The sequence below is a fragment of the Cebus imitator genome, unplaced genomic scaffold (genome assembly GCF_001604975.1).
Source record: "Cebus imitator isolate Cc_AM_T3 unplaced genomic scaffold, Cebus_imitator-1.0 Scaffold246, whole genome shotgun sequence".
In the NCBI taxonomy this organism is placed as follows: domain Eukaryota; kingdom Metazoa; phylum Chordata; class Mammalia; order Primates; family Cebidae; genus Cebus; species Cebus imitator.
This window is the reverse complement of record NW_016107561.1, coordinates 3,230,466-3,249,134: the sequence shown is the minus strand read 5'-3', so window position 1 is coordinate 3,249,134 and position 18,669 is coordinate 3,230,466. Positions and strand designations below refer to the sequence as shown.

At 40.2% G+C, this 18,669-nt stretch overlaps 1 protein-coding gene across 1 annotated transcript in view; it reads right to left on the bottom strand.

Annotated features, from left to right (window-relative positions):
* Nucleotides 1–18,669, bottom strand: part of SEL1L2 (SEL1L2 adaptor subunit of ERAD E3 ligase) — an 80,346-nt gene that overhangs the window by 43,614 nt on the left and 18,063 nt on the right. Inside the window, exon 4 of the mRNA XM_017498616.2 lies at nt 13,764–13,926. Within this exon, the coding sequence (XP_017354105.2) occupies nt 13,764–13,926 (163 nt within the window). The remainder of the gene's footprint in view (nt 1–13,763; nt 13,927–18,669) is intronic.

Below are 18,669 nucleotides of genomic sequence, written 5' to 3'. Positions count from 1 at the left end.
AAAAAAAAAAAAAAAAAATCAAAACAAGCAAATGAAAAACCAACAAAATTTGCAAACCTTTAGCTAGATCAACGAAACAAGAGAGAAGACTCACCAAAATTCAGAAGTCAAAGAGCAGACATTACAAATGATGTCACAGTAATAAAAAGGATCATAGTATTATGAACAATTATATACCAACAAATTTGATAACTTAATAAAAATGGATGAATTGCCAGAAAAATACAACATCCTAATACTGAGCTTTGAAGAAATAGCAGATCTGAACAGATTTGTAACTAGTTAGTAGATTGAATCAGTAATCAGAAACCTCCCAACAAAGAACAGCCCAGGACCGAATGGCCCACCAGAGAATTCTACCAAAAATTTAAGAAGAATTAAACAGAAATCCTTCACATTTTCCAAACTTTCTATGAGGCTGGCATTACCGTGATACCAAAACTAGACAAGGACACTAAAAGAAAACCATAAATCAATATACCTGAATATTGGTGCCAAAATCCTCAGCAAAATACTAGCAAACTGAATTCATGGGACATTAAAAGGATTATACACCATAACCAAGAGGAACTTACTTACTCCTGAAATACAAGAATGTTTCAACATTCAACCTAGGTATTAAGCCTGGCATCCATTAGCTATTCTTCCTGATGCTCTTTTTCCCTCCACAATCCCCCATCTGACAGGCCCTCAGTGTGTGTTGTTCCCTCCCATGTGTCCGTGTGTTCTCATTGAGACAGCCAGGTGGGAGAGGGTCCCTGGAAAAATTCCAACCAGCCTGCACACTAGGGTGGAGCCTCAGGAAGTTCACACCATTTGCAGCAGGGAGGAGCCTGGCCCCTCCTCTTCCTGTGTGGAACCTGGGATTCAAACTGTCAGTGGGAAGTGCTCTCGCAGGGACAGTGGCCTTGCAAGAGTCCCTGTTTACCCCTTTTCTTCCTTTTTCACCCAATAAAACCCTCTCTTACCATTCTAATTGTCTGTGAGCCTGAATTTTTAAGGCCATGGGACAAAAAATCCCGTCTTTAGCTGAACTAAGGAAGTCCTGCAACATCATCATTCAGCTCCCACTTATACGTAAGAACATGGGGTATTTGGTTTTCTGTTCCTGTGTTAGTTTGCTGAGGATAATGGCTTCTAATTCCACCCATGTCCCTGCAAAGGACATGATCTCGCTCCTTTTTATGGCTGCATAGTATTCCATGGTGTATATGTACCACATTTTCTTTATCCAGTCTATCACTGATGAGCATTTAGGTTGATTCTGTCTTTGCTATTGTGAATAGTGCTGCAATGAATATATGCATGCATCAATCAATTTATTTGTCCTGTAGAGTTACTCTTAGTCATGATTTTGCTGATTGAAACACTATTTTTTGTAAATTGGTAGGTAGAGTTAGAGGCTTGATTAAACTTAGTGTAACTTATTTGACAAGACTATCTCATAGAACGTGCTATGTTTTTCATCAGGAGGTGCATCATTTATTGTCTCTGCTTTGTGACACTAGCAGCCACTGATGAGCACTACTTAGGTCTGATGTAGGGCAGGCAAGCCCTGAAGTGGCTTAGCTCCTGAGGGTTCTTGGCTTTGCTCAGGAAAGAACTGAAGGGTAAGCTGGTGGTAGGGTGGAAAAAAACAGCTTTATCGAAGCAGCAGCGTTACAGCTTTGGCAGTATTACAGCTTCATAACTGCTCCTGAAGAGCGGGTCTACCCCATAGGTAGTGTGCTGAGAGTGGCAGTCCAGGGTAGTTCTGCAGTCATATTCATAGCTACTTCGTTGTTGTTATTTTTGTTTTGTTTTGTCTTGTTTTTGAGACAGTCTCGCTCTGTTGCCCAGGCTGGAGTGCAGTGGTGCCATCTTGGCTCACTGCAACCTCCACCTCATGGGTTCAAGAGATTGTACTGTCTCAGCCTCCCAAGTAGCTGAGATTACAGATGCCAACCACCACACCCAGCTAATTTTTGTATTTTCAGTAGAGATGGAGTTTCACCATTGTGGTTAGGCTTGTGTCAAACTCCTGACCTGAAGTAATTCACCCCTGAGCCTTCCAAAGTGCTGGAATTACAGTTGTAAGCCACCATGCTCGGCCTTCATACCTACTTTTAATTACATGTAGATTAAGGGGTGGTTTATGCAGAACTTGCCAGGAAAAGGATAGTGATTTCTGGATTGTCAGCTTATTGCCATAGAAAAAGGCAGTAACTCCAGGGTGTTGCCATGGCAATGGTAAACTGACATGGCACAATGGTGTGTGTGTCTTATGGAAAGCTGCTTCCATCTCATCCCTGTTGTAGCTAGTACTCAATTTGGTCCAGTGTCTGAGCTCTACCTCTGGCATTGAGTCCCACCTCCTACCTCAGATCCACTGATTCATTAGAGGTGGCAATGAAGATATTATAATTCTGTCATTCTTTCTTCATTCATTAGCTGAAATAATTCTATTAAAAAAATGTCACCTATACTCTATTGTGCAGAATAGGTAAGATAAATACTTAACTCCTTTTATCAGTTTTCAAAATAATGTGAGTTGGCTCTTTAATGTCCCCCAAAGTGATGAATGAGTGTTGTTTCTAGGTATCATTATGAACAAATGGATTTAAATAGATTTTAGATGTTTCAGTAAATTGCGATCATTATTCATTTTGGTGCTTGCTCATTCCAGCTTTAACCGCTGGGAGCCTATTTGAGTTGGCTCCTCCAGCCCTTGGTCATGACTCTAATTTCCTGACACCATCCTTCCTGTCAGGTATGATAAGATATTGTAAGGTCATCTTGTATATTTCTTCTTCACACCTGGAATTTGACATTTTCCAAATTGCTGGTTCCTTTTTAGTAGAAGAGAACTTCCGGTTTTTGCTTTAAAAATAATCCTTTTGGGAGGAGAGGGTTAATATCTACATTTAACTTTTAAAATATTTTTGTCAAATTAATGCACATTTATTAAAAGTTAAAATTCAAATGGTTCTGAAGAGCTGATCAACCACTTTAATGATTTCAACTGTTTTCTTCTGATAATTACCATCGTTATGACTCTAGATAAATGGCTACTATTTGCTGTTGCTTAATTTGCATATTTCACACATTATCTGTGGATGTGCTATGGTAGATGAGGCTTTGGATCATCGATGTCACTTTTTCACTGTTCCTCCTCACTCCTTCTCTCAGTAGAGCCATAACACCATTTTTTGTCAGAACAGAATTGTAAAAGTCTGTGTAGAGTTTTGGAAATACTAGATTCAACAAATATTCTACTCATGATTTCTCTGAATACTCTGTCACCATTCTTAGAAGTTCATTCCACACACTTATGTGTGCCATTCCTAATATGCCTTTCTTTCTATCCTTCATATTAGCAACACTCCAGTCTTAGCTATTCAACTTACTAGTCAAAGAAGTATTTAGGAGGCCAAGGCAGGCAGATCACTGGAGGTCAGGAGTTCAAGACCAGCCTGACCAACATGGTGAAACGCTGTCTCTACTAAAAATTCAAAAATCAGGTGGGTGTGGTGACAAGCCTGTAATCCCAGCTACTCATGAGACTGAGGCAGGAGAATCACTTAAACCCAGTGGGGAGGTGGAGGTTGCAGTGAGCTAAAATCGTGCCACAGCACTCCAGCCTGGGTGACAAAGCGAGACTCCATATCAAAAAAAAAAGTATTTTTAGCCCATAGTGTCATGAGCAGAATTCTGTGGAGTAGTTCAGAGAAATTAGCCCATTACTGTTACCACTCTCCAACTGCCATTACCAAGACCACATTTTAATTTTTTCATCTGGTTCATAAGAACATCATGTAAGACTCTGTAAAACGTCTTCCTAAAATCAAAATACATCAAGGTCTGATAATTCAATCAAAACAAAATTACATAATTTTTAAAGCTTTTTATTGCAATTTCAATTACGTTTATTACAATTTCAAGTACAAAGAACTCCGTAGACTTGCAAATTGACTATGGAGTTCATTTCCTAAACACATAATAGCTCTAACATTTAGTTTATAAGCGTAATTTCTGTCATTTCCTTAATAAATACATCAAAAATAAAAAAAACATATATGTATTTGGCTGGGCGCAGTGGCTCACACCTGTGATCTCAACACTTTGGGAGGCTGAGGAAAGCAGATCGATCACTTCAGTTCAGGAGTTTGGGACCAGCCTGACCAACATGGTGAAACCCTGCCTCTACTATAAGACTAAAATTAGCTGGGTGTGGTGGTGCCCGCCTGAAATCCCAGTTACTTGGAAGGCTGAGGCAGGAGAATTGCTTGAACCTGGGAGTAGAGATTGTAGTGAGCCGAGATGGCACCATGGCACTCCAGCCTGGGAGACACAGCAAGACTCCATCTCAAAATAAATAAATAAATATATAAAGAAGTATTCTATGATTCTGCCAAATCCTCTAATCTCAAACATTCCTCTTTTAGGAAAATGGACCATAAAGGCTGTTATTGCCAATGGAAGGCCTCTGGGATCCTGGTACTCCTCTAATCCTTGTAATGTACATTTAAACGGCTAAATTGGCTCTTTTTAAGGGTATCTTCTGCCAATATTAGATTTTTATTTTTCTTGCAACTCTCGGCAATTTTTGATTCTGCTCAATTTAGAATCTAATTTAGCTGTGCAGGAATTTTGACAGTAAACAAATACACTGATCTTTTTAATAAGAAAATGAAAACGCTGTTCTGTTGAGTTGGGCTTGTACTTTAAGATACTTTCACCAACAGTGGATCCTTTTGTGCAGAGCCTAGCAAACTATTCGGCCTGATCCTCCTGGAGAAATCTGTGAGTTCAGGAAGTTGTGAAGTGGGTTGTGTGAGAGTTACATTTCCATTCTCTGTGACTGGGGAGGGGTGTATTCCTCAGCATAAAGCTCACTCTTAAAAGGAGTAGGCCTCTTTACTTTTACAATCACACCTGTAATTCCAGCACTTTGGAAGGCTGAGGCGAGTGGATCACCTGAAGTCAGGAGTTTCAGACTAACCTGGCCAACATAGTGAAACCCTGTCTCTACTAAAAATATCAAAATTAGCTGGGCATGGTGGCGGGTGCATGTAATCCCAGCTACTTGGGAGACTGAGGCAGGAGAATTGCTTGAACCCGGGAGGTAGAGGTTGCAGTGAACCAAGATTGAGCCACTACATTCAACCTGGGTGACAGAGCAAGATTCCATCTCAAAAAAAAAAAAAAGCAAAACCATGCTTTTACCGGCCTCAAATAATCAACTCAGGATTACACTTCCACTCTCTTTAGCAGAAAACTAGCAATGGGTGATTTTGAAACTAATTCTCTGGAGGACTCAGCCTTAATTTAATTTTCATAATACTACATGAAGTATGCCAGGACACTAGAGGAAGTCAAAAGATGTTATGGGCTATCATGCAGTGAATACGCTGATTATAGTAAGCACTGTCCTATACTTTTATACTTGGGCATTGTCACTTACCAACTTTACAATAATCCATTTTTAGTATTTGGTCTTTTTCTGAGATAAGGGTGAGATAAAATCAGATGGATTACAGAGTGATTAAATCTTAATCCAGAAAAGAGAAATGTTGTGAATTGAAAGAGAAGCTGTATGATAGTGATGATACCAATGACAGTTTCAGTGCTCTGTAAAGGTCAAGCTCTGCAAATTGTTTTGTAAGACTTACTTCTTTTTCTTTTCCCTTTTTTTTTTTGAGACAAAGTTTCACTCTTGTCACCTAGGCTGGAATTCAGTGGTGCAATCTTGGCTGACTGCAACCTCCACCTGCCAGGTTCAAGTGATTCTTCTGCCTCAACCTGAGTGATCTGCCCGCTTTGGCCTCCCAAAGTGCTGGGATTACAGGCTTGAGCCAGTGCACCCAGCCTCTGTAACACTTATTTCTGAACTTAACCATTGTGCTGTGTTTTTAAGGAACTTTTACAGCAGCTGGGTTTTAAATTAGCAGAGTTAAGTGTAAAAAATATTTTACTATCCTCCAAAGTAAATTACTCAAGTTTCATAACAATTTAAAAATTAATATTCCTCCTACTTTTTACATAAGAAATTATTATTAAAGGAGAAAAAAGATTGAGCAGTTTTCCTTTAATTATTGCATAAAGCTTGAAAGCACCTGTGATCATTACTTTTAGCTCAAATTGCATACCAAACAAAAGTGTGAATCAACCCTAAAGAACAACTCAGTTACTGCCTGTACTCTTAATACAAAAAGAGCATTAACATCAAGAAGAAATGCTCCATGTAGGTAATTCTAGAATTGTCAAAATGATCATTAGGTGGATACTAAAAATAATTTTTTTTCCTGTAGCAGCACAGTGCTAATAACCTATAGTCCTTCTGTGAAATGTTTCTATAATTTAATTTTTTTTTTTACATTTTTTTTTTTGAGACAGCATCTCACTCTGTTTCCCAGGCTGGAGTGCAGTGGTCCCATCTCAGCTCACTGCAACCTCTGTCTCTCAGGTTCAAGCGATTCTCCTGCCTCAACTTCCCAAGTAGCTGGGATTACAGGTGTGTGCTCCGCTAATTTTTGTATTTTTAGTAGAGATGGAGGTTCACCATGTTGGCCAGGCTGGTCTCAAACTCCTGACCTCGAGCGATCTGCCCACCTCGGCCTCTCAAAGTGCTGGGATTACAGGCATGCGCTACCAAGCCCTGCCCTATAATTTAAATTTGAAATAAATGAAGAAAATATGGAATTTTTGCCATTAAAATAGAATTATGCTAGAATCATAAAGCATGAAAAAATAGGCAAACACTCATATCTTTCTCTTTTATATGTCAATGATATTTATTTTTACATGATAGAATGAATTTTAATATAATCCACAGCAAAACTATTTTAAACTATGTAACCAAGGAAGTGTATACATCTAAGTTAAATATTTTTTTCTGATATCAAAGGTAATACATATCCATGAATAAAACATTTAGAGGAAAAAAACCCAGAAACGTATTTTTAGAAAGAAAATAGATGGCTCATGCCTGTGATCCCAGTGGTTTGGAAAGCTGAGGATGGAGGATCACTTGAGGCCAGGAGTTTTAGACCAGCCAGGGCAACATAGTGAGATCCTGTCTTTACGAAAAATTAAAAAAATATATTAGCCTGGTGTGGTGGCCTGCTTTTGCCGTCCTAGCTGCTTGGGAGGCTGAGGTGGGAAGATTGTTTGAGCCTAGGAGGTTTTAAGGGTACAGTGAGCCATGATTGTGCCCCTGCACTCTAGCCTGGGCAATGGAGCAAGATCTTATCTCAAAAATAAATAAACAGAAAATAATCGCCACAAAAATAGTACCACACTTAGAGATCACTACCATTAAATTAAGTTTTAAGGGCAATACAATGCAAATGAGTAATTTCTCTCTCTTTTTTTTCTTTTTCTTTTTTTAACTTGAGAGGCAGGGTCTGGCTCTGTTGCCCAGGCTGGAAGGTAGTGACATGTTCACGGCTCACTGCAACCTCTACCTCCTGGGCTCAAGCGATCCTCCCACCTCAGCCTCCTAAGTAGTTGGGACTACATACTTATTTTTTCGTAGAGACAGGGTCTTAGTATGTTGCTCAGGATTGTCTTGAACTCCTGGGCTCAAGTGATTGCCTGCCTCAGCCTCCCAAAGTGTTGGGATTACAGGCATGAGCCACCATACATGACTGATTAATTTCTTGGTTTTTTTTTTGTTTTTTTTTTTTGAGACGGGTTTTTAGCTCTGTTGCCCAAGCTGGAGTGCAGTAGTGTGAACACAGCTCACTGCAGCCTTGACTTCCTGGGCTCAATTGATCCTTCTGCCTTGACCTCCTGAGTAGCTAGGACCACAGGCATGTACCACCATGCTCAGCTAATTTCTATTTTTTTACATTTTGTAGAGACAGTGTTCTTGTCATGTTGCCCAGGCTGGTCTTAAAATCCTGAGTTGGAGCAGTCCTTCTGCTTTAGCCTCCTAAAATGTTGGGATTACAGGCATGAGCCACTGTGTCTGGCCATTTTCAGCTCTTAAAGCAAATGAGATTTCATCCAAACTTCTTGTTTGGCAAATTAACAAATTTCCTATTGAGGACAGTTCATCAATATTAAAGAAAGAGTGAGTCTTTATTTTTTTGTTTTTTAATATATACTTTATTGCATTTTAGGTTTTGGGGTACATGTGAAGAACATGCAAGATTGTTGCATAGGTACACACATGGCAGTGTGATTTGCTGCCTTCCTCCCCATCACCTATATCTGACATTTCTCCCCATGTTATCCCTCCCCAACTCCCCACCCCACACTGTCCCTCCCCTAGTTCCCCACCACAGACTCCAGTGTGTGATGCCCCCCTCCCTGTGTCCATGTGTTCTCATTGTTCAACACCCGCCTATGAGTGAGAACATGCGGTGTTTGATTTTCTGTTCTTGTGTCAGTTTGCTGAGAATGATGGTTCCCAGGTTCATCCATGTCCCTACAAAGGACAGAAACTCATTGTTTTTTTATGGCTGCATAGTATTCCATGGCGTACATGTGCCACATTTTCCCTGTCCAGTCTAACACTGATGGGCATTTGGGTTGGTTCCAAGTCTTTGCTATGGTAAACAGTGATGGGATTGTTGGGTCAGATGGAATATCTATTTCTAGGTCCTTGAGGAATCGCCACACTGTCTTCCACAGTGGTTGAACTAATTTACACTCCCACCAACAGTGTAAAAGTGTTCCTATTTCTCCACATCCTCTCAAGCATCTGTTGTCTCCAGATTTTTTAATGATCGCCATTCTAATAGGCGTGAGATGGTATCTCAATGTAGTTTTGATTCGCATTTCTCTAATGACCAGTGATGATGAACATTTTTTCATATGTTTGTTGGCCTCATGTATGTCTTCTTTTGTAAAGTGTCTGTTCATATCCTTCACCCACTTTTGAATGGGCTTGTTTGTTTTTTTCTTGTAAATCTGTTTTAGTTCTTTGTAGATTCTGGATATCAGCCCTTTGTCAGATGGGTAGATTGCAAAAATGTTTTCCATTCTATTGGTTGCTGATTCACTCTAATGATAGTTTCTTTTGCTGTGCAAGAAGTTCTGGAGTTTAATTAGGTCCAATTTGTCTATTTTGGCTTTTGTTGCCAATGCTTTTGGTGTTTTAGTCATGAAGTCCTTGCCTATGCCTAGGTCCTGAATGGTTTTGCCTAGGTTTTCTTCTAGAGTTTTTATCGTGTTAGGTCTTATGTTTAAGTCTTTAATCCATCTGGAGATAATTTTAGTGTAAGGTGTCAGGAAGGGGTCCAGTTTCTGCTTTCTGCACATGGCTAGTCAGTTTTCCCAACACCATTTATTAAACAGGGAATCCTTTCCCCATTGTTTGTTTTTGTGAGGTTTGTCAAAGATCAGATGGTTGTAGATGTGTGATGTTGCCTCTGAGGCCTCTGTTCTGTTCCATTGGTCCATATCTCTGTTTTCATACCAGTACCATGCTGTTTTGATTACTGTAGCCTTGGAGTGAGTCTTTATAATTCTAATTACTGCCTCCTGGATGAGAAATGAGGAATAGAAAAATATATAACTTATCTATCTCCAGCCTGGTGAAGTAAAATATTTTACAGAACATCTTCTAGGGTATGATTGTTTGAAATTTCTTCCATTTCCACCATTTTCATGAAGACTACTCTGTTAATTAATAGTTCTCATTATTTGAAAGGTACAGGTTCTATGAAAATCGATTTAATGGACTCTGTTTATAACCTTAATTGCTTTTGTTGCCCTTATGGGGATTTCCTTCAGTCTGTTTGAATTTTTACAAGGAAAACCACTCAAGGTGCATGGAAAGAAGTAATTATGCCCCCTTTCCTCCATCCAACTTCCCTTTGTACATAGTCAGAAATTGCATTTCTTCTCCTCTACCTCCTCAATTCCACTTTAATTGGAATTCTTATCTTTTTGTTGTTGTTATTAAATAGGGTCCCTACCAAACCTCTGGCACTCCAGGCTCCTCCCATCTATTACATTTCAGTATTTCTGATTGTACTTCCCTTTCACCCCAGAGATAGCAGGTGTCTTCATTCTCCCTTCTCTCAATCTCTCTTTCATATTCTCTCTCTCTCCAGCTTCTTTAGCCACATTTCTGTTGCTATGTTGTCCTCACAGTTCCCAATATTTCCAGCAGTGAGGGCAGTTCTGTGACAGGCTGGCAGAAACAGCCCAAGAAGAAAGGTGGTCACTGGGCCAGCCTCACTAGAGAGCTGTGGTCAGTATGGCCTGTGGCCAGTCTGGTCCTAGCAACCAGCCATCAAACTATTGTTTGTGACACAGAATCTCTTTAACTAGCTGTTCTTTGCACAAGGAAATACATCAACTGCAAGGGGACTTGCTATTGGAAACAGATTTTCCTATAGTGGTGACAGGAATGATAGTCAAAATATAGAACTGAATCCATCAAAGCACTGGAATTTAATCCAGCTGTAGTTTTGAGAGCAGGATCCTGAAGGCTCTCTGCTTATTCAGATATTAACGCTATGCTTGCTAGATCATGGGAAGCTTTGGGGCAGGGGAATCCAAGTGAGGAATAAGGGTGGCTGCGAGGGAGGGCATAGAGAGGGTTGGGCAGAGACTTTTTAAATCAATCAATATCATAGTATTTTAGTATTTCAATAAACAGAGGCCAGGTGTGGTGGCTCACGCCTGTAATCCCAGAACTTTGGGAGGCCGAAGATGGCTGATCACCTGAGGTCAGGAGCTCAAGACCAGCCTGGCCAACATGGTGAAACCCCTTCTCTACTAAAAATACAAAAATTAGCTGGGCATAGTGGCACAGCCTGTAGTCCCGGTTACTCAGGAGGCTGAAACAGGAGACTCTCTCGAATCCAGAAGGTGGAGTTTGCAGTGAGCTGAGATCACTCCACTGCACTCCAGCCTGGGCAACAGAGTGAGACTCCATCTCAAAAAAACAAAAGAAAACAAACAACAACAACAAAAACAGTTTGGCTGAATTTTATATACCAGGTCAATGTCAGCTTTTTGGTTCTCCTTGAGATCAAAACACACATATCTAAACAAATATTCCCATTTTACAGAAGAGGAAATTGAGACCCAGAGAGGACAAGTTATTAGGGGCCATTTGAGCTAAGATGTAAAGCCAGAACTGACTGACTGCAAAGACAATGCTGTTCAGACTAAAATTGTTACAGACAGTATTCATTAATGTTCTTTAACATTTGCTAAGGACTCTTGTAGATATTTTTTAGTTCTTATGGCAATCTTGTAAAATAATGTGGGCATTATTATTAATCTCTTTTTCAGGTTTGGGAAACCCAAGGTTTAGAAAAGTAACTTCTTCAGGGATACTAAAAGAATGAACAAAAGATGGAAGAGCCAGACCCTCTTCTGTACCTAAAGTATTTTATATATACCTTCACTGTGATCCACCTAAATTGTGCTGTGATTATTTATATTTCAGGTTGACCTAGGAGGACTTTGACTTATTAATCTTTTTCTCCCCATTAATTATATTATGCTTGGTACACAGTAGCTATCCAAGAAACAATTGTTGACTTACTAACTAATGTATACACCCACTAAAAAAATAAAATTCATGTTCACCAGTTGGGAAAGAAATTAGGTGTTGCCATTTTTAGTGGTGGGAGTAAGGGTAACATTTGGTCTTTAGTCACACCATTTTTAGTGGAGGAAACTGTTATCTCTGGTAACATTTGGTCTGTCTTGGAACTTTGTATTTTTGATTAAGCAAATACTGGGGATGAAGGTTTAACAACTCTCATATTTTATTATAACATTTACAAATCTGTTTTTTGCATTATCTCACATGTAATTTCAAGAAAGTCCCTGATGTAAAAACAGTATTCAGCAACTTAATTTAATTAAAGTTATATGAATTTTTAAAATGACAATGTTGGTCTGTATATATTTACATGGAAAGACATCTATGATACATTGTTAAGTGAATAAAGAGCAAGTTAGGAAGCAGCAACTGAAGTATTAGCTCATTTTTAAAAAATTCTATGGAGTCTTAGAAAATATTCCAGGAGAATAATATTGTAATAATAGTATTATTTATATCTTCCTCCTTGCTGAAATTTCTTATCCTTTGACCAACATCTCCCTAATCCCCAGCTCCCCACATATCCTTTCTTTATAATGAAAGATTACAATGTCCCAGGTGTGAAACTGTCTTCCCACATTATTTTAATCCTCACAATAACTCCATAAATTCATTCATAATTAATTAATTAATTAATTCCTCATTCAACTTTTAATTCTTGTCCCAGGTAGTGTGTTAAATGTTAGAGATATAGCAATAACCAGAAAGATGCAATACCCAATATTTCATCATTATTCTAACTTTACAGATGAAAATTAGTAAGGTTGCCCCACCCACCAGGGGTCTTCCAGTCCAACTTCTGGTTCAACTAAACATACAGACTCACAGGACTCCCACAGGCTAGGTTGCCACCAGTGTATGAAGACAGATATGGCATAGTAACCACAATGTGACAACAGGGCATCATCTGGACTTTTTTTTTTTTTTTTTCCTGTGGGAGTTCTTACAGCAGTTCATAATTCTTCCAGGAGCCATCGTCTTTGGTCCTTCAGAAGATGGCTCAGATGCAAGGAGATGAGACCCACACTGGGTGGATACAGGAGCCACCCTGACTTAAAAGCCTAATTCTCACTGTAATAACTCCACAGGCATAGTATCCAGTGTCCCGATAAGTACTACCTCCATCTTGAATTTATAGTTCATGATCGTTGCTCCCAATTCAAAGGCAGTTTGCCAATCAGAGGTCATTTCTATCACAAGCAAGTTAACTAGAAATATAGTCAGCATTTTATTCCTATCAGATCACCAGAGAAACAGAACTAGAGAGTGAAACAAAGGTCAAATTTTCATGCAGAAGAAGGGAAAAGAGTTTTCTTAAGTAGCTGATTCAATAAACAAATGAAAGAGTGGATTCAAACTTAGTCTGTCTGACTCCAAGTCTAGATAGTAATAAATGTGATCCCTGGGGGGAACGCTTTTAGATAACTTTACTTTCTTTTTCATACTTTCTGAATTCTCAAATTTTTTCGTAATCAGAAAAAAAGGTTTTCATAAATAAGACTATAGCAACATGAAAATACGCTTTTGCTATAGCATTAAGTGAAAGTAGCCAGAAGCAAAATGATATATGCACTTGCATTTTGATTAGGATGATGTAAAAAGAGAAATGCACGAAGAAAGAAGCCAAGCGAAAGTACCAAGCAGTCCTAACGGTAGTTGAATCAAGATGGTTGGCTTGGAAAAAGCTTTTCTTCCCCTGTTTTCCATATTTTCTATGAAATGGTTATGTTATTCTTGGAATAAAATGGAATGCATTTATTAAAATAGAAAACGAATTAAATTTAGCTTATAAATATGTTTACGTGATTTTATAATGTAAAATTCATGCAAACATATCACCCTAAGATAAGAGATATAGCTTCATATTTCTTCACACAGGTGAATACATTGTATATCAAATTTAGCTGTTGGGGGTTCGGAGGTCCCAAATTATCTGAAAACATGTACAAGGTCATGGAAGATAGAAAAGTGGATTTGAAAGCAGTTCTGTTCCATTCCTGAAAGTCATGCATGGAGCTGGAACAATTTTCCCAGGGCTTCTGCTGCACTCCTGCCCTGACGCCACTGTTTCAGTGCATTACAGTAACCTCCCTAGACTGGGTTCAGGCAGCAGAGCTGGAATACTATTGCTCAACTCCTTTCACACGCTGTCTATAGTTATTTCAGGATGGAGCTATTTAAGGTTTCATTTTCTTTCAAAACTCACGTTTTGGGCTTTACATGATCCTTCTTTAGCCAAGGACTCATATAATTGGATAGCTGCTGTTATATTTTGCAAGCCAAAATTTCCAAATAGCAAAGCGTCAGCCATTTTCTCCATAGCTTTCAAGTTTCCCATGTCAGCTGCTTTGGCAAAAAGTAGGTAGGCTCTGTTTCAAGAATATGAAGTCAAGTTTGATTTTCAAAAATGAAATTTTCTTCTCCCTCTTCAACACTATTCATACTACTTCTCTCTAACAAGCAGGAACCAGTTGCCATACAGTTTAGCTGAAGTTCATTACATATCTAGATCAGTAGAGTTTTTTTTTTCATTCCTAACGCAGCCTAAGGTTATAATTTCAAATATATCTCACAAATAATAAAGCTACTAAAAAGGAGAAATATATAAGATACACCATCTTATACACTGAGTAAGCATATACACTGAGCAAAGCGAAAAATTGAGGAACTTATTCTAAAATAATGAACACTCCTATGGTCACCACCATTATTTATGAATATTTGTTTTATAAAGTAAATTCTAAAAAAAAGTAAGAAAAATCAAAATTGGAATGTAATCTCTAGGAAGTTATTATCAGGAGAATGATGATCCCTTCATATCTTAAAATAATTTGCTAAAACAGAATATAGTCTTCAACACAGCAAAGTCAGACAAAACAATAATGAAACAAAATCTTAATGGCTAGGGCTCTAGAGTCTGACTGCCTGGTTCAAATCCTGGTCCCACCTCTTAGTAGTCAGATAATTTCAGCCAAGTTATATAACTTCTCTGTAATCCTCTAATCTATGAAATGGGGATAGTATTATATCACTCACTTCATAAGTTTGCTGTGAAGATTAAATGAGATCATGCATGGGAAATGTTTCACATTGTGCCTAGTATAGAGTCAGCACTCAATAAATTTAGCTATTATTATTGGGACTATTGCATTGATTCCAAAGTTTTATAGTATGGTAACTGCTCTCGTATAACGAGGTGATAAGTGGTATGAACATTTAGTGATTAAAATGATGAGTGCCACAGGATTACCCTACACTGCACTCTCCAAGTCCCAGTCAGAGGTAGCCACCTGGACCTGATTGGTATAAGAAGTGATGGAGAGTCTTGCAAGGTCAAAACGTGTCAGAGACAGGGAGTACTTTCGGAATTTATTTTTACTTTTGTAACCTCCTTTTTGAAGGTAGAAAGACCAGAAAGCATTAACCTCTACCTGTAACCTTGACTCAAATACAGAAAAAGAAAACCCACAAAAATTTACCATTGCTTCTGACTCAGGAGGATCAGGAGACTCATTTTTCTGCACAGCCTGTCCATTCTGTGTCTAAAATAGGCTGCTCTTCGGCAGAAGCTGGAACAGAGTAGTCTGGGCAAGAAGGACCTCAGACAGAGAAACATCCAGGTAGGAATTAGAGTCCTGGATGTCAAAACACAGGGTGAGTACTCCAGTGGAACAAAAAGAGGTAGAAAACTGGAGTCCAAGAGACCAAGAAAGAAATTAACCCAGGTCAAAGCAAGCGGAGATTCTGGAGGCGGGAAGGCAAACAAGGTAGATGATCTCAAGGCCACTAAAGGCAAATGTCTGGCACCCATGGATAGGCATAAGGAAGAGAGTCTGGCATCAGGATACAGACTTCCTTGAGCCTTCCCGTCACGTGGCTGGCTGCTGCAACTCTATAGCCTGCTGGGACGGGAGAGGCACCAGCATGGATCAGGGCACAGAATCCTGAGATAGGCTGCAGGGGTCTCCAATAGTAAGTCTAGTATCTCTGGCAGTTTCATACTCAGTCTCCGGACCCAGAGGACAGCAACAGGCTGCAAAACAAATCCTTCTAGGTGTCTTGCATTCCAAGGGCAGAAAAACCAAGGTGCTATAAGGGATATTAGAAGCAAGATCCAGGGCTGGATAAAGTTGCTGACAGGTAAAATTAAGATGTGGGCTATAATCCCCAGGAGGAAAAAGGTGGGAGAAGCTGGGCAGCAGGGGCAGATCCCAAAAGACAATTTAGTTAGGTATATGGATCATCTCTACAGGGTCTGGCATTGGATGCTTGGGTGGGTGATAGGGGAGGAAGGGCTCAATGTTTCTGCAGAGCACATCAGAAACTTGGTGTAGAACAACAGCTTATCTTCAAAACTTCTTTGCTGATGAGGAGTGATTCTTAATGAAAGACCATTCTAGCTGTCAGTAAGGCTTCCTGACTCACTCAGACAAATCTGTTCTCTCTGACATATGCTTGTTTAATATCTGTACTTTTAATAGCACTGACTTGTTCAGTTATTTTTCCTACTCATACAAAAGAAGAGGCTGAATGAATCAATGAGTTGGTCTAGGATGTGGGTGTGGAGGAGCCAAAAGGACTAGTCTTAATTATCTTACACCTGCCCTGCCAACCCAGGAAGTGGCAAGGCAAAGAGAGGGTAGGATAGATGAATGAGTGGGAATGAAATTCTTCTCTTTTGGTCAGGAGGGCGTACAATCATTTTCTTTCCACCTGCTCTAAGCTTAGTCACGGCTGCACAGATGTGAATTGCTTAAGGAGACAGCAGGCTATCTGATAACACAAGAACTTCACCCAGTTTGCCCACAAACTCCTGAGATCTCTTTCTATGAGCCCATTAGGTTTCAGTTCTCCATTGCTACCAACTCAAAAGGGTCAGGAGGCAGAGCGTGGTGGGTCATGCCTGTAATCCTAGCACTTTGGGAGGCCAAGGCTGGCAGATTGCTTGAGCTCAGGAGTTTGAGACCAGCCTGACCAACACGGCGAAACCCTGTCTCTACTAAAAATACAAAAATTAACCAGGCGTGGTCATGGCCACCTGTAATCCCAGGTACTTGGGAGGTGGAGGCAGGAGAAGCACTAGAACCTGGGAGGTGGAGGTTGCAGTGAGCCAAGATCATGCCACTGCACTCCAGCCTGGCCGACAGAGTGAGACTCCATCTTAAAAAAAGGTGCAGGGCAGAGGGGTGGTGAGGAGACTGAGTTTTGGGGCAAGGTTGTGGGCAGGACAGTCTTGGTAAGAACAGGCTGAGACTGAAAGACACCCAGGAAGGCATGAAGGTTCCCACACTGATAGATGATCTGCTATTACGACTGGGCTTTCTTCCTGTTATTTAGACCAAAGAAAGAAGGTCCCCTTCCAGATTAAGTGATTGGTTACCTGGAACCTTCTCAGAGTGATTTTGTCCCATCAGACTGAATTGAGGGTTTTCCTGTACTTGATGCAACACACCTAGTGGGTCCCTTTTATCTGTGGGCTCCCATGTTATAGTGAGGGCTCATCTGAAATCTCAGGGACCAGCCCCTGCCTGGTGCTCCACTTCTGTTTCTTTTAGCTAGGCTGGCTGGAGAATTCCCTGTTCTTACTTACTCAGTGGGCATGTTAGTGAGATGAGCTCCTATTAGGCTGGATTTTATTTTTGGGATCTGGTTTTACCCCATCCTCATTATAACAGCCCTCAGGGACATTGAGCGTGAGGCCCAGGTTTTGCTGGGGTTGGTTGAACCACTCCCTCACTTATTTCTTGTCTCTTGGGAAGAATTACAGCGTCTTTTTAACTCTCTGTTTCCTTCTCTGTAACTTGGGGATAATTATGTATGTCTCACAGTATCATTGTGAGCAGTGAATAATGTACACATGTAAAGTACCTAAAACAGTAACTAGCACAAAGCAGGTGCTTGATAAATGAAAGTTGTTGATGTTGTTATAATCAGGATCATAGCTGAGTGCTCTTTATCCTTTATATTTTTACACTTCCCAGAGGCTTGGGTTTTAAGAACTCATGGACTTTGTTGCTACCTTGTCTGGGATGGCTACCACCACTCTGGAATGCCACAAGTGTAACTTTTGTATGTTTTTAGTAGAGACAGGGTTTCACAGTGTTGGCCAGGCTAGTCTCAAACTCCTGACCTCAAGTGAACCACCAACCTTGGCCTCCCAAAGTGCTGCGATTACAGGCTTGAGCCACCGTGCTCGGCCAGGGCTCATACTTTCTATTATTGGTTCAAAATACCCTTTGCCTTCTTTGTCCCCATACCTTCAACTTACTGGTTAGGGGACTCAAGATAAAACTAACACACCTGTATTTCATGGTTACTAAGAGCCAGGCGCTATTCAAAGAGCACAATTGTTTTATCCAGATCACAGAGAGGTTCAGTAACTTATCCAAGGGCACATAGACAGTAAATCAGAGTACTAGGATTTGATCCCAAGGCTTTAGCTAGAGCCTTGAGGGGTGACCACAAGTTGTGCCCCTCCACTAGAAATGTGGGGTGGAGGGAGAAGATATTTATGCCTCCCCTTTGGGCAAGGTAGATAAGTGATAAGAGAAACATGGACATGAAGTAACACCATATGGCCACAGCTTGGTCACCTCCCAGCTATCTGTGCTCACCTCACTTTAACATTTTTGAATCTCTGTTTCCAACTTTTTAAAGGAGAAAAATGAAGCTCTTCTTATAAGATTGTTCTAGAGGCCGGGTGTAGTGTCTCATGCCTGTAATCCTAGTACTTTGGGAGACCTAAGTGGCTGGATCATGAGGTCAAGATATCAAGACCATCCTTGCCAACATGGTGAAACCCCATCTCTGCTAAAAATATAAAAAATGGCCAGGTTCAGTGGCTCACACCTGTAATCCCAGCACTTTGGGAGGCCGAGGCAGGTGGATCATGAGGTCAGGAGATCAAGACCATTCTGGCCAACATGGTGAAACCCTGATTCCACTAAAAATACTAAAATTAGCTGAGCATGGTAAAGCATGCCTATAATCCCAGCTATGTGGGAGGCTGAGACAAAAGAATTGCTTGAACCTGGGAGTTGGAGGTTGCAGTGAGTTGAGATCACGCCACTGCACTCCAGCCTGGTGACAGAGCAAGACTCCGTCTGAAAAAA